The 16,760-nt window shown below is 39.7% G+C and overlaps 1 protein-coding gene across 2 annotated transcripts in view; it reads left to right on the forward strand.

The window, feature by feature from the left end:
- Positions 1-16,760, forward strand: part of RBPMS (RNA binding protein, mRNA processing factor) — a 242,100-nt gene that overhangs the window by 96,309 nt on the left and 129,031 nt on the right. For both annotated transcript variants that reach the window (XR_012689755.1, XM_075203727.1), the window contains exons 2-4: positions 7,083-7,160; positions 8,523-8,561; positions 11,953-12,015. Coding sequence is in view for 1 of the 2 variants with exons in the window: in XM_075203727.1 (XP_075059828.1) it covers positions 7,083-7,160; positions 8,523-8,561; positions 11,953-12,015 (180 nt within the window). In the remaining variant the exon portion in view is untranslated. The remainder of the gene's footprint in view (positions 1-7,082; positions 7,161-8,522; positions 8,562-11,952; positions 12,016-16,760) is intronic.

Here is a 16,760-nt window from a genome sequence, read left to right on the forward strand (position 1 = left end):
TCCATATGCTCCCTGATTCCTTTCCTTTCATCTTCAAATTAGGAGTAGGGGCCATAAAAGTTAATCATTACACAGGAGGATTTAAAGATTTAGAAACATTCCTCCAGATAACGTTCTGTTTCGTATTCTTTAAAAAAGCCATTCATTGCTCAAGGGTTTTGTTAGTTTTTTTGTAGGAGATGTGAGATAAGAATGCACCTGATCTTGTAGAGCTATTGGAACCCTTACATGACCTTCTAGTAATGTATTTATTTAAAGTGCTATTTCTCATGTACAAAAAAAATCTAATCATACCATACAGAACAGCCTGTTTTTTTCTTATTCTGTAGCAAAATACTGTTTGAAGTTATATCTTCTATGTGTAGCTGAATGGATCCTTATCTGTTGTGATAAAAGGTAGAGTTCCCTGTACATATCATGTTCGCAAATTATTTGAATTTATTATATGCTCTATAACTGCACACAACTTTCTCCACCCCAAAATATATAATGTCTAAGGGTAGCCTTATTTTGTTTTAGTAGGATGATACTATTTATTAATGTGAGTTACAGTCAGAGATAAGGTTTCACCCCTATACAGCAAGGGGTCACTGTCAGCAGTAGCCTCTGCCAGCAGTAAGATTCACGTTGTTTCACCAGCAATAGTTTCCCATGCAAAGCATATGGATGATATCTTTTGAATAAATGAAACACATTTGTTTCAAAGGGAAACTATCATGATATTGAAAAACTAATAATATAGTTATTATACCAAATTAATACATATTCAATTTGGTTCTTTAATATCGCGCAATAAAAAATACATAAAACAGACTTTCTTATGCTCACAGCATACTTGTTTGTAGAATTCTGACTAGGCAGTTGCTGATATCTTATTTTTACAAAATCTCACACCAGCAACTACCTAGTCAGAATTCTAATGAAAAGGTATTTTCATAATGCAGTGTGTATTGCAAAGCTGATTTATGTATTTTTCCATTTGTAATATTCGATACTATAAATTCAAAATGTTTTTTATCTTTAATTTATCTGTGACTGTATCACTTATAAATAACTTATTTGTGGATGGATCATGTAGAAATAATTTATTGTAGAAATGTATTTCAATCAGAAGTGCAGGCACCAATGTATAATTGGAAATGCACTTATCTTGTTACATTGGGATATGTTTGGTATGGAAGTGTCATTATTTGTGTTTTGTAACTTTGCTAAAGGAAGTATGTTTGCTGATAGCAGGAAATGCTAAGTAAGTCTTTATGTGAAGTGACAAACACTTGTTTAGCCTTGTTTGGGAAAACTATCGCTGGTGAGAGTCAAGTTTTGTCATTGTGTTTAAGGCATAGAGGGCTTAGCCTCCCTGCTGGTTATAGCTTCAAAACCTCTGATTGCTGACCTGCTTGTGTTTGTTCCTGACACTCTCAGCTCCTATTTGATTGCCTTCTGTTGTGTCTGTTTACAGGATTCTGCTATTTGCTTGTGACCCAGACCTCTTCCTAATTACCGAATTCTGCTTGAACACTTGTTGCCCTGACCCCTGCCTGTTTACCGGATTCTGTTTGCCCTAACCTCTGCCTAATTACCTTGTTCTGCTTGAACGCCTGTAGCCCTGACTTCTGCCTACTTACTGGATTCTGCTTATCCATCAGTTACCTTGTCCACCCCACACTCAGTCCCGTCTCCAGGTATCCTCCTACCACCAGCACTGCACTCGCCAAATATAAGATCCTACTACTTAGAGTTAAAGACCTGAGGACATCTGAGTACCTATGAGCAATACTCGCTCTACAGGAAAGGCGGCTGTTATAAGCGAAAATCTCCTACTGCCTGTTCTAGGAGTTTACGTTTGGGATACTTGCCTAACATCCCTTGACTCTTCTTCTCTGTCTAATTACCACCCTATCTCCCTCCTTTTTCCTCCAAAGTTCTCGAACAGATTGTCTACAACCGCCTCACCTTCTTTCTCTCATTTACTCCCTCCTTTACCCATTCTAATATGGATCTCACTACCTCCACTTCACTCCACCAAAACTTAGGTCACTAACGACCTACTCTTTGATAAATGTAAGGGATACTTCTCCTTACTTATTCTTCCGAACCTCTCTGCTAAAACACAAAAAAAAACAAAGCACTGACTGTTTCTTGGAAGTTATAACACTGCTGCCTGCCTTATTTTTCTCTCCTGTTGCTCTATCTCTGCTGTTCCTCTCTGACAGTCTCTACATTGGCTCCTCATGTTCAACAGAATTATTTTTAAACTCCTCACCCTTACTTACAATCCCTCAAACAACTCCCTCCCCACAGCTCCAAACTCATCTCCAACCACACTCCTTGCCACCTCCCCTTCTCTACCAACGACTGCTGCCTCACTACCACACTGACTGCCTCTTCCCACTCCTACCTGTGGAATGATCTCTTACACCCTGCCAGGTTAACCTCTACTCTCCAGAGCTTCAAACGTGTCCTTAACACTAATTTCTTTATTCAAACCCTCCTCTTATCTCCGTTGCATCGGCTATCACCTCCATTCCCTTACTCTGTGCCACCCTATTTTTGTCTTCCCCTTCCCTTTAGTACGGCGGTTCCCAAACTGTGCGCCGCGGCTCCCAGGGGTGCCGCGGCGCTGTCACTGGGGTGCCGCGGGCCAGACCTAGAAAAAAGAAAGAAAACAGGAACTTACCAATCCGCCGGGCGCCGGGACCCAGCAGCCTCCTATCTCCCGCAGCTGTCACTGAATATCGACGTCAGTGACAGCTGCGGGAGAGAGGAGGCTGCTGGGTCCCGGCGCCCGGTGGCTTGGTAAGTTCCTGTTTTCTTTCTTCTTTCTGTGGCTGGCACCTGGCGCGGGGCAGAGTGAGAGGGATCGTAGCAGAGGAGGGGGACAGAATGATGGCAGAGGAGGAGGACAGAATGATGGCAGAGGAGGGGGACAGAATGATGGCAGAGAAGGGGGACAGAATGATGGCAGAGGAGCGGACAGGATGATGGCAGAGGAGGGGGACAGAATGATGGCAGAGGAGGAGGACAGAATGATGGCAGAGGAGGGGGACAGAATTATGGCAGAGGAGGGGGACAGAATGATGGCAGAGGAGGGGGACAGAATGATGGCAGAGGAGGAGGACAGAATGACGGCAGAGGAGGGGGACAGAATGACGGCAGAGGAGGGGGACAGAATGACGGCAGAGGAGGGGGACAGAATGACGGCAGAGGAGGGGGACAGAGAGCAAAGGAGGGGGACAGAGAGCAGAGGAGGGGGACAGAGGGCAGAGGAGGGGGACAGCGTGAGAGAGGGCAGAGGAGGGGGACAGCGTGAGAGAGGACAGAGGAGGTGGACAGCGTGAGAGAGGGCAGAGGAGGGGGACAGCGTGAGAGAGGGCAGAGAAGGGGGACAGCGTGAGAGAGGGCAGAGGAGAGGGACAGCGTGAGAGAGGGCAGAGGAGGGGGACAGCGTGAGAGAGGGCAGAGGAGGGGGACAGCGTGAGAGAGGGCAGAGGAGGGGGACAGCGTGAGAGAGGGCAGAGAAGGGGGCCAGCGTGACAGAGGGCAGAGGAGGGGCCAGCGTGACAGAGGGCAGAGGAGGGGACAGCGTGACAGAGGGCAGAGGGGGCAACGTGAGATAGGGCAGTGTGCCTGGATGCAGAGGGGGGCACTGTGCCTGGATGCAGAGGGGGCAGTGTGCCTGGATGCAGAGGGGGCAGTGTGCCTGGATGCAGAGGGGGCAGTGTGCCTGGATGCAGAGGTGCATTTTTGCATATAACTAAATAAGTATTTCTGTCGTGACCTAAATACTTATTACATTTTTTTGACCCAACTACTTCTAAAACACGACTGCTCAGTAATTATTTTGGAGGGGTGCCTTGAAAAAATTTGGAGACTCTAAGGGTGCCGCGAACTGAAAAAGTTTGGGAACCACTGCTTTAGTATGTAAGCTCTCACATGATGGGCCAACTTTCCTCGTGTTCTCCTTCTACCTATCCATCACCCTCTGTACCTCTAGGATGCTCCCCTAGCCCTGTTTTCTTGAGCTCAGGCCTGCTTCATGTTACCATCGCTCTGACTCACTCTCCCATTATAGCTTGACCTGCATTACCAGGTTATCTGTGTATTATTTGTTTAATCAAACAATGTCTAGTCTTTGTATTATTTTGTTTTCATGTATTATGTAATGTGTCATGGATCATTGCTGTCTGTTTATTGTATACTACTGTAAATGTCATGTATGGTGCTTTGGATCTTTTGTGGCACCTTATAAATAAAAGTTAATATATATATATATATAAAACCAATTATCTATTATGTTACGCAGTGCTGTACACAGTCTATGTAATCATTCAATATGAGGAGAACATTCCAACTGCAAACTTTTTTTACATAGTGTGGTTCACTTTGCTTGTAGATGTTTCATTAGTAGTGATGTTAATTCATGTAATACTTGAAGATTTTGCTTGATCAGCTGCTAACAGCAACACCTACTATATATATATAAACTTGTACCATGACAGACATGAAAATGAGGACTATATTAATCAATATCTTTAATTATAGTTTTCATTTAGTATGTGTACAGTAATCATAAATGTTATTTGCATTATGTATACCGATTGTTTAGCATTTCACAATAGTCTACGCAAATGCTATACACTCTACAAAATTACTATCTACTCTACAAATTTGACGTAATATTCGTGAATTACTGAAATCCTTTCAGTTAATCTTGGAAACAAGTTGTAATCCTTAGATTTTGTGCAATGTTGCAATACAGACCTCCCAGAAATTTCTTGGTAAAGTCATTGTTATTATTAACAAGTTCCAGAGTCTTTACAGCTGTGCAGGTGCATCTATATATGGTAGCATGGTTCCTTCTAAGGGGGAAACACTACAATGTAGCACTCACCCTGATATCTTCACTGGACATGTTATCCAATATTATTTGGTCAGTGGATCAAGATGCTCACCATCAATAAATCTACATTACATTCTAAGGGAGTTATATCAAAGTATGTTTTATCATGCAACTTAAAAACCGCCATCAATAGGATGCAAACATTTTTTGCTCCTGATTTAACCCTGCACAGATTTAACATATGCCTATTAGAAGGCGCGTCATTGTGCATCCAAATGGCCTGATGCAATTTAACGTTATGCTGATGATGCTTCTTTTTGTACAGTTTTGCAAACTGCCACTTTATTCATTCCACCTTTGTATTCATCACAGGTCCAGAAGCCACATATGTGGCTTGGTGGGTGGGTTTAACTTTAATAAATTGCATGGTGTGAAAACCAAACAAAGACATATTTTAAATTGCAGTTTGGTAAAACAGACCTTAAATCATGCCCACCTTGGAGTTCATACTACAAACATAAAATACAACAGTATTATGCAGCACAAAAGACAGAAGTGATACTGTCCAGCTGGTTCACACCACTGATATGAAACAGATGGGGGCTGGGCGTATGCAGAGGATTACAAGCACTCTACACTGAAAATCATGACTATGCACAAAATGGTACTAGTTAGATCATACTTGCCAACTTTTACTCGTTGGCTTCAGGGAGATCCCAGGGGAGGTGGGCGTGCGGGGGTAGGGCTCGACGAATTGCATCATTTTGGTCCTGCCCCCTAAACAATTATCACAATGTTAGCCAATTACAGCAGTGGGTGGGGCTAATACGATGCAATATTTGTGTCATTAAGACCCACCCCCGTCACTTATCTATTGCGGGGGCAAGAACCGGGAGGCCGCCCTGCTCTCCCAGAAATGCAGGAGTCTCCCAGACATTCCAGGAGAGTAGACAACTATGCGTTAAAGAAAAGCAGCTAATGAATCTCTAGAAACTGAAGTGTCTTTTACATTTCTGTCTCCCATTACTGAAGTCATATTGTCTTATCTGTCAGTCTTTGATTAAATCTTGGTCTCCATGAAAATGGCCACCTCCATAGGCATCAATACATGGACACAGGACACAATTTCTGAACTGTGTCATCATGCCACAGATGGCGAAGCCAACCACGTCTTGTACTGACTCAGCATCAGGGAGAATGCCAGACTCTTCAGGGAGTGAGGGAGATCACCCCTATTTCAGGGAGTCTCCCTAACATTCAGGGAGAGTTGGCAAGTATGAGTTAGATACATTCTGTAATAGAATACATCTAACTAACGATTAGGATTTATTTTATACTTACCCTTTAAAGCTACTAGCTACTGCATTTACTAGTAAAGGAAGCATCCATATGTTTTCCAGCAAGATATTCCCACACAGATCTAAAATATATAGGAAAAGTCTTGCACTTTGAATTGTAAAAATAGAAAAGTGATATTCAGATTATACTGTACTTTCTTTGGATGCAATTTATGTCAAGCAAATAGCGTACCTGTGTTCCTGTAGCCTACATATTTCCTAATGACAGTTGTCTACTTGCTCATTTGACTCTCATATTGTAAATAAACAACTCATGCGAGTAAGGAAACAATATTGACTCTGATTCATTCGTGCGTCTGGTATCTCAGTTTTACGTTATTAATTATATAGTTTTCTCATACACACATATGCTGAACACTTTGTATGTGTCGCTCTTCCATTGAAAGTCCTCTGAGCAAGATTAAAAATCTGTGAGGCCTTCTCAAGTTAAGATCTTACCCTCAAATATCCCCAGCCAATCACTCTTTTGCATTTTTAAATATGAGCAATGAAAAGCTGTTTTCTGCTTTTAATGCTGTGGCTAAGCTTCCATTGTGTGACACAAAGCCACCATCTCAGTAATGTAATACAGTGCATTGGTTTGGTAGTTGTATATACCATAGTCTCTATTTCTAAGGAGGACAGGTGCAAATCTATCTATCCAACTAATATGCCTTTCTTTCTACCTGAGTAGGTACAAGGTATAAGAGATACATTCTGCTTGACAGAAGGGAAAACACAAGTGAATGTTCTCACATATTTATTGACCTGAAAAATCCTAACTTCCATTTCTGATACTTTGTATGATAACTATAATGTCTTCATATACTGTGCATTCAAGTATGCACAACAGTGATAAATATCTGCCATGCATTCTCAAATTATCGCTTTTTTTTCTCTTTTAGGTGAGGACACTATTTGTTAGTGGATTGCCTTTAGATATCAAACCCCGGGAGCTGTACTTATTATTCAGACCATTTAAGGTACTTATTATCTGATTGGTTACACAGAAGCCACGAGGGAAATTACCAAGGGACATGATTAATTAATGTACTACAACTAAATAAAACTGTAAAAAGTAATGCAGTTTCTTTATTTATTTGTTAACTATACATTGCTATGTTAAACACATCATTGAGTTAAAGGGAAGGGGGAACACATAGAGGGCCTTTTAATGTTCAGTAATCATATGGGAAAATATTTAGGGCCTGATTTAGAGTCGGACACAAGTCCTTCTGTTCAGCGTAAAAAGCACTTTTGGCCAAAGATCTGCCTCAGTTTGCACTCGGACTGAGGTGGATCTCCCCGTTGCACCTCTCTGCGCTTAGAGACTTGGAACGGGGCGAGCCTAGAAATGTAAAGGGTTGTTCATGCATGTTACATGCTATTTTGAGTTGAAAGAAAACATAGATAGGTCGCTAGGAGACGTATCTTTTGCGGGTGCATTCAAGCTGGTGCAAGAGACCTTGGTGTATGAAAAACCAAGTGAACAAATATTAATTTGTAAAAAAAAAATGTTGTACACGCTCTCCCAAACAGTATAACCAACCCTTATGCTGTTTGGGGGATGGAGAACAATTTTTTTTTTTTACATTTTTATTTTTTGTTTATCATCTGCTTTACAGGGCACTGTGTATGATACACTTGCACGCCGGCCCATAAGGCAGATAAAGGGGTGTGTTTGTGCAATTTGCACAGTATTATAAGTCGCCACTGAAAATACTGTGCAAATTACGAGATGCAAGTTACACTTTACATTGAAATTTACGATTTCAGTGTAAATTGTGTCCAACTCTAAATGATGTCCTTAGTGCCCAATAGTTAAAATGTACATATCAGTCATATACAATAAAAAAAATCAGTCCTGTATTCAGATAGTCTACAAACCAAAAGTGATTAGGTGACAAGGAGTGAGTCTCCCGCCAATGATCGTTTCTCATTTTTCAAAGCGTTATCAAGGTACCATCTCCATGTTACTTTGGTGAAGCTTTGAAAAAATATAAACATTATGTGAAACTTACCTTTTTGTCACCTTGTCAGTATTGTTTAATGCCGAAAGTAGATCATATGTGTTCTTACGCTATATTTATTCTGCTGACCTGTTGTTGTGTCTTCTTACCCAGGCAATACATAGTATGGTAGTGCATATATTCTTTAATGCTTCTCACTCACATAAAATATTAAACCTATTATTTTGTAAATAAATAAGCTGTGAGCAGCAGATGTATTGTGCACACTGTTACTATGTATCTATTATTTGTAACAAAAAGTTTGTTAAAAATCTTGTAACACTTATTTGTAGTGCTCAGATGCTGAATTAATGCATCTTCTATTTTATTTTCCAGGGTTATGAAGGCTCTTTAATAAAACTCACATCAAAGCAGGTAAGACAAGATGGGGTTTTCTTTTAGCTTTTGCTAGTAATTGTTATGAAATTCATTGTGATATATTGCATTGTAGTACTTGAATGACTGTGTACAACCTGAACTTCAATTTAGGATCTCTTACTTTGCATTACTTTGCAGCTATTAAAATAGTGTGCCTTTAATAGTGCTGCTTGGGAATCAGTTGAGGTGAACTGATTATTGGCCAAAGTAGTGGTGACTATATTCCATACTTGCCAACTTTGAAGATCTCCCGTCCAAGAGGGGAGATCTTATTGCTGCGTCTTGGAGGTGTGGCCTCGTGATTTGTGTCATTAAACTCGCCCTTCTGCCAAATTACACCAATTTTGTCCTATTACAGCAGGGGATGGGGTCAGTATGATGCTAGCCCTGCCCCAACTCACTTTACTAGCGAAATGAGCAGGATGCGGGATGTTGCCTTGCTCTAGAGTCCAGGATAATTCCCAAAAATTCGGGAGTCATCTGGACATTCTGGGAGAGAAGGCAACTATGCTATATTCCAGTGTTTCTCAAACTCAGTCCTCAGGACCCATAACCCCTAACAGTGCAGGTTTTCCAGGTGATAAGGGTAATAATTATACCACCTGTGGAACTGTTACATTGTGTCAGTCAGTAATTAATACACCTGTGCTAAAGAAGATATGGAAAACACTGCTAAAGTCAACTCCTTGTTGAATGACTAGTTATATCACAACTCTGAACAACTTCAATCTTGTTTGCCAGATTTGCAATGTTATGTATAAAGTGACCAGTATGACTGTCTCACACACCTTTCCTGTCTGGCAGGATGTTTCTTGCCCATTTCCATAGACCAAGAAAAACACATTTTTAACAAGCTACACATCTCTGAAACTCCATTCCGAGGTTGTATACAATAAAGAACTATATGTAGGAAAGAAAATAATATTTAAGTAAATTTCTTGAGTGTATAACCCATGTTAAGTATGGCCATGTGTAGGTTTAAAATCATAAATAGTGTTAATACTAATTTTTATTGAAAACTAACACTAACAAAGGTGGAATTACGTAACCGCTTTCCCCCGCAACAGAAACGCAGCTAGGAAAGAAGATCTTCTATATTTGTTGCTAGCAGGAAAAGCACTGCTTGAAATCGTTTTACATAGTATAAGCAGCTGTTTAATCAATTGTGTGACTGATACAGGAAGGAATAAAAAAAAGTGATTTATTTAAGTATATTGTAAGCTGTTTTGTAGTTGGACATAAACGCTGCTTGTACCTGTTTACCAGCTGTCAGAGTAGAACACAACAAAAGTGATTTAAAACAGGAAGTGGCTAAAATAACTTACAAAATTTGAATAGTGTTCAGTAGAACTCCCATAAAATTGTTAATGTCAAATAATGAATACAATTTTTTTAATTATATTAATAATAAATATAATACATTTTAGCAATAATGCTACTATTTTTTTTATGTTATTAAACAGCAAAAGTTGGCAAAAATTATTTTAGATTATGTGAATTTGGCTATAAAACAGTACTTTTAAGACTTAATGCCATATTTTCTGAATATGGATTAAAAATAAATTAACATTATATGAAATGGGAAAAAATGTTTATGGACACTCAAGCATGTCTACCGTTGTCCTAAAATCAACTGTGTTTCCTGAATGCTCATGCACTGGTGACTACCAGCTGCTACCCATCAAACACTGCAGTTATATACACGTACCTCACTTAGCCATTATAGTGAACATAGCCACTTTCCTACATCACATTTATGCCTTCAGACAGTTCACCCATGGTCATCCAGTGTTCATTATCAGCTCACTGAAAGAAATACCAGGTACTGAAAGATTTTCTAATAACTTTCTTGGCCTGCACAAGCAGTTCATGTGATATTCAATTTCACTGCACAATTATGGGTCTTGATAAAATCCATTCTTAAGCTGATCAAAAAAGCATATGCAGTTCAATCATATATATTTATTTAAATTATGATCTGGTTATATCATATTGATATCTAGATAAATCACAAAAGTACCATGGGAACACGTTTTAAATTAGTGATGAGTCCTGGCTGGATCAAGGTTGTCTGCATCTTACTTGTAGCCAAGTTTCCAATCTATGAGTCATATCAACACTTTGGCTTAAATTGCTAAAATGTCAGTATAGAAAGTCTGGTGGAAGTTGTTTTATATGTGATTTTTCCACAGCCTGTATACAAGCTATGCTATTAACCCATGATAAATTTACCAAACACAATGTGAAAACAGCTATCTGTAATAATGTATATTGTATTGATGTCTGCAGAACCTTCAAACCAATTGCAGTACATTACAGAAATCCACAGAAGGGTTAAGCCATTGAGTGAAAGGATAATAACGTCTCCTATTTTAGCAAATAAATATCAGATAAATTACCATTCGACTGAAAAAAATAAATGAAGACTCATTTGCACAAACATGCAAAGCTCAAAGGAGATGCTGTTTAGGGATGTCGTGCATCTGCATTTGCACAATCCATCAGTTTTTACAGATAAACACATGGATTTTCAGATCAAGATGTCCCTGTCCACATGGGTTCAATAGTTGATGGGTGGACCAGGAGTATTCCTTGCTGTGGATGAATTATTTGCATGAGAGTGACTAATTACACACCCATGTGCAAAATTGAGGTTTTGCTTTGCGGGACAAGATATTTTGCGGGAGTTTTGAGCTTTTGGAAAGTAGGCCGTGTCCTATATTTTGAATAGCACGCATTTTGCACCTACTTATTGCATTTCTAGGCACACTTGGAGCAACATTTTGTAAACATTCACACTTAATTAAGACAATCTCAAAGTCCCAATATATGACAGAAATGAAGCTAAATCGTGCAGCATTTAGGAGCAGAATGTAAAATTTTAAATTAAAGGGTGAGGTTGGTGATAAAGACTCAGGGATATATTTACTAAACTGCGGGTTTGAAAAAGTGGAGATGTTGCCTATAGCAACCAATCAAAGCTGTCATTTTGTAGAATGTACTGTGTAAATGATAACAAGAATCTGATTGGTTACTATAAGCAACATCTCCACTTTTTCAAACCTGCAGTTTAGTAAATATACCCCTCAGCATGCTGGACTTTGAAATAACATTTTCAGGCTTTCCCCATGCACATTTCAGATAGATCTGCAAAACTAGGCACTGATTGATTTCCTGGGGCAGTTGCAAGGATCCTGAAGTGACCTGCACCCTGGGGAACAAACAGGGGCACTAGCACAAATAAGCACTGCCGTTCTGCATTATTTTGCAGTTCAGAAATAAGCCTTATTAATTATGCAATGTGATACATTGATATTCATCATCATCATCATCACCATTTATTTATATTGATATTCTTTCTAATGTTACATTCTCTTTTGATCCACAGCCTGTTGGTTTTGTAAGTTTTGATAGCAGATCAGAAGCAGAAGCTGCTAAGAATGCATTAAACGTAAGTAAAACTCTTGTATATGGATTCCGTACTGATTATGGCTACATATGAAATTTGCAGATAATGTCTACTGGTTACTTGTCCATTAGGAAACTTGTGTATGTTCTACTTTGTTCCATCTACAGCAATCTATAGAGTTTATCTGGTTACATTTGTACATGTATATAAACAAATGTAAGGAAGATCTGTACTTAAACTACAGGATTTTCACCCAATTATCGTGCCAATCACACAATAAACGGCCATTAGGTCCAATATTGAATTAGTGCGTACACCCCCCCGGTCATGTTTTATCGTTCCAAAGAACATCGTATCGCTGGATTTGATTTTATAAACGGACCAATAATCTCTATAAATGATGAAACAATGTTGTGCAAATTCTGAAGTGTGTATGCAGTCATGACCAGATCTCTCGAGTTTACAGAGTCATGATCGTTTCAGCCGATGGTTATGACAGTTGAAAAGTACAGACCTGAAGTTAAATTTTGTAAAATCATCATCTATTTATTTATATAGCGCCACTAATTCCGCAGCGCTGCACAGAGAACTCATTCACATCAGTCCCTGCCCCATTGGAGCTTACAGTCTAAATCCCCTAACACACACACACACACACACACACACACACACACACACTGAGAGAGACTAAGGGCAATTTAATAGCAGGCAATTAACCTATCAGTATGTTTTTGGAGTGTGAGAAAACCAGAGCACCCAGAGGAAAACCACGCAAAGACGGAGAGAACATACAAACTCCTCACAGATAAGGCCATGGTCTGGAATCAAACTCATGACCCCAGTGCTGTGAGGTAGAAGTGCTAACCACTAAGCCACCGCATGTGTGTAATGTGTACCCAGCATGCTGATATGGACTTTCAGTTGGTAAAATCGTTAATGATATTGCATCGAGAGAAATTTTCTGTAGTGTGTACCCAGTTTTACTAATTCTCTTACCATTAGATTTGTTGTGTTTAATAGTGATTTTTTGTATGGTTTTTTTTGTGGATATTTTCTTTGATATATCTTACACAATGCCCAATCACTAGGCAACTTGTTTCTTCCAATCATGTCTTAGTTGAAGGAATAACAAAATACACCAAGCACTCTTTCCATGCACACCATTGTAGCAGCAGCAGAGCGGTAAGAAATCAAAGCATATAAAGAAAGAATCTGTGACCACCATCATCTTCATACTACTTAAAATGTAGTAGCTGCTCTCAGAAACTACCACAGGATAACTAAACCTTAGCTCTAATCTGTTATTTGGTCAGAATTGCGTAAAGTAGTCAGTAGTAGCAAACGCAGATTTGTTTTCCAATCTCAGTGTTCAAGGCTGCAACCCAGAACAGAGAAATGACCAGTCTTTATAACAGATCCAATTTGCTGAAACATGCACTAGCCACAAGAACAAGAAAAGTCAGAGGAAGTTGAAACAGTGAAGAGCGCTTTTTCCGAAATATGAATAATTATTGTATTCACACACGAAGTCTGAGATAGAAATGAAGGGACATGTTGGTGAACAGTGTGTATAAAACAGTAAAAAACATTGTGGAAATTACCAAATAAGAGTCTCCTTGCTCCAGGCTTCTTGAGCAGTAGCTGTTTTATATTCAGCATAAAATAGCATAACACAAACATAAAAGGTTCTACAGCTTCCTGACACACTAACTACTCCCACAATCCTTCACTATTGTCTGGCTGCTAGCCAGTGTCGGAAGCCCCGCCCACCAGATCCCAAAATCCATTTATACACACACACCACAGCAATCACATCCATGTCGTGCATCATCATCAACATTTATTTATATAGCGCCACTAATTCCGCAGCGCTCTACAGAGAACTCACTCACATCAGTCCCTGCCCCATTGGAGCTTACAGTCTACATTCCCTAATACCCACACACACACAGACAGAGGAACAGACTAGGGTTAATTTGATAGCAGCCAATAAATCTACAAGTATGTTTTTGGAGTGTGGGAGGAAACCGCAACACCCGGAGGAAACCCACTCAAACACTGGGAGAACAAACAAACTCCTCACAGATTAGGCCATGGTTGGGAATTGAACTCATGACCCCAGTGCTGTAAGGCAGAAGTGCTAACCACTTAGCCACCGTGTGCATTTGTGTGTAAACTCCTTTCTCAAGGTAACAGTAGGATCGTTAACCCTCTATGTACCTTTCCCTGCTGGACAGGTCCTATTGTGGTTACGTTTTCCACAACATTTATCCATAGTCTACTGTAAAGATTACTGCAGCACATTTTTTTAAAATTACATTGTGGGGCTAAAGCAATTTTACTACCATTTTGGTGTCAGTAATTATACATAAGCAAATTTTCAATAATTTGATATATACTAATCATAGATAAGGAACACTTTGCAGCTTAAATACAAAATATCTTGCTATATGGACATAGATGCATTGGCCAAACTACCACTGTTGCAGGGTGTGCAGCTGCTACAGGGGCCCGAAGCTGCCGCACACACTACAATGATGGTAGTTGTGCCACTACATGTAATCTATTAAAATCATAGAGCAAGTGCAGTGAACCCCGACAGAGCTTTACTGCACAGGCCCCATGCATGCTCAGAGCAGCAGAGACTGTGGGTGGACAAACGGCATATTTAGCCCCCTCAACACCCCCTGCTATGGTGTTGTAGTGTTCCAGTGGTGCAGTGTTCTGTTCCTGGATAAAAGCTTTAATACACAGGGAAACTTTAATACAAGGCTTATTTAAGAGGATTATGCAATGTGCTAACCGTTATCAATCTGATTATTACTTTTAGCACAGTTTATAAAATCACTAAATTCCAAAGCATAGGCCTTATGTGAGAGTCGTCCTAATCTACAGCCATGGCCAAAAGTTTTAAGAATGACACAAATATTATATTTAACAAAGTCTGCTGCCTCAGTTTTTATGATGGCAATTTGCATTTACTCCAGAATGTCATGAAGAGTGATCAGATGAATTGCAATTAATGTTAAAGTCCCTCTTTGCCATGACAATGAACTTTATCCCAAAAACAACATTTCACTGCATTTCAGCCCTGCCACAAAAGGACCAGCTGACATCAGGTCAGTGATTCTCTCGTTAACACAGGTGAGTGTTGACAAGGACAAGACTGGAGATCACTCTGTCATGCTGATTGAGTTAGAATAACAGACTGGAAGCTTTAAAAGGACGGTTGTGCTTGAAATCATTGTTCTTCCTCTGTTGAACATGGTTAACTACAAGGAAACACATGCAGTCATCATTGCTTTGCACAAAAAGGGTTTCACAGGCAAAGATATTGCTGCTAGTATGATTGCACCTAAATCAGCCCTTTATTGGATCATCAAGAACTTCAAGGAGAGAGGACATCTCCTAAAGTTGATTCAGCTGCGGGCACCACCAGTGCAGAGCTTGCTCAGGAATGGCAGCAGGCAGGTGTGAGTGCATCTGCACGCACAGTGAGGCGAAGACTTTTGGAGGATGGCCTGGTGTCAAGAAGGCCAGCAAAGAAGCCATTCCTCTCCAGGAAAAACATCAGGGACAGACTCATATTGTGCAAATATTGGCTCTTTGCATAAACATAATGTAATTGTCAATAAAAGCCATTTATGAAATGCTTGTAATTTTACTTCAATATACCATAGCTACATCTGACAAAAAGGTCTAAAAACACTGAACCAACAAACTTTGTGAAAACCAATACGCATATGCTTGCTTAACACTGGAACATATTTAGTACATACTCATGTTTGTGAAGGTATAGTAAAGTTGTGTTTCTTGGGGTATTCTTCTTTGAAGCAGGAAAGCTGGGGATACTCTTGTTTATTTATTGCCTGCTGATAGTTTTTGTTTAGTAGGCAATATGTAATCATGTGTTGCGCTCAAACAATCTCTGCACATGGGTGAGAAACCCATCAGCACTCAAGGGGTTAAATAAAATACTCTAAAAATATAAATTTTAGTCTTACAATATCATAAAAAGGGATCACTCACCCCATAGAATGGAATTAGTAACTTTTCAAGTAGGTTTATATGGTCACCTGACCGGTTTATGGGTTTGGGCAATGTGTGTGCTAGTTTATAGTAACATAGTAACATAGTTGATGAGGTTTAAAAAAAAGACACCAGTCCATCAAGTTCAACATTTTTTGGACCTACTGCAATCCCTCACTTATATTTGAAATTGATCCAGATAAAGCTGTTTCAATCTGGAAAAATCCCTCCTGATATTGCAGTTTTATTTCTCCCTGGTTCCACTACTATCCTTCATTTTAATTAATGGTCGAAACCCTGGATACACTTTTCTGCTAAAAATTCTTTAACCCTTTCTTAAACATATCAATTTAATCTGTCACCACAACCTCCTTGGCAGTGAATTCCATATCTTGACTGCCCTTACTGTAAAGAACGCCTTCCTTTGCTGGTTGTGAAACCTCTCTCGTCTAACCTTAGGGGGTGACTGTGTATCCTGTGTATAGTCCTTGTGGTAAAAAGTTCCCATGAAGTTCTCTGTATTGAGCCTGAATGTATTTGTACATAATAATCATATCCCCTCTTAGACGCCTAATGATAGCGTAGATATGTGGCTTGACAGGGTTAGTAGTAAATGCTAAAGTCACATTACCCTGCTTGAACACAAGGAGTCTGACTCAATTCCGAATGCAACTTATACGTAACTTGCGTTCAGATATGAATTGCATTCATTGGCATCGTGTCCGTCTCTGGGCATGTGCAGAGCTATTTCACACAAG

The sequence above is a fragment of the Mixophyes fleayi genome, chromosome 1 (assembly GCF_038048845.1).
Source record: "Mixophyes fleayi isolate aMixFle1 chromosome 1, aMixFle1.hap1, whole genome shotgun sequence".
Lineage (NCBI taxonomy): Eukaryota > Metazoa > Chordata > Amphibia > Anura > Limnodynastidae > Mixophyes > Mixophyes fleayi.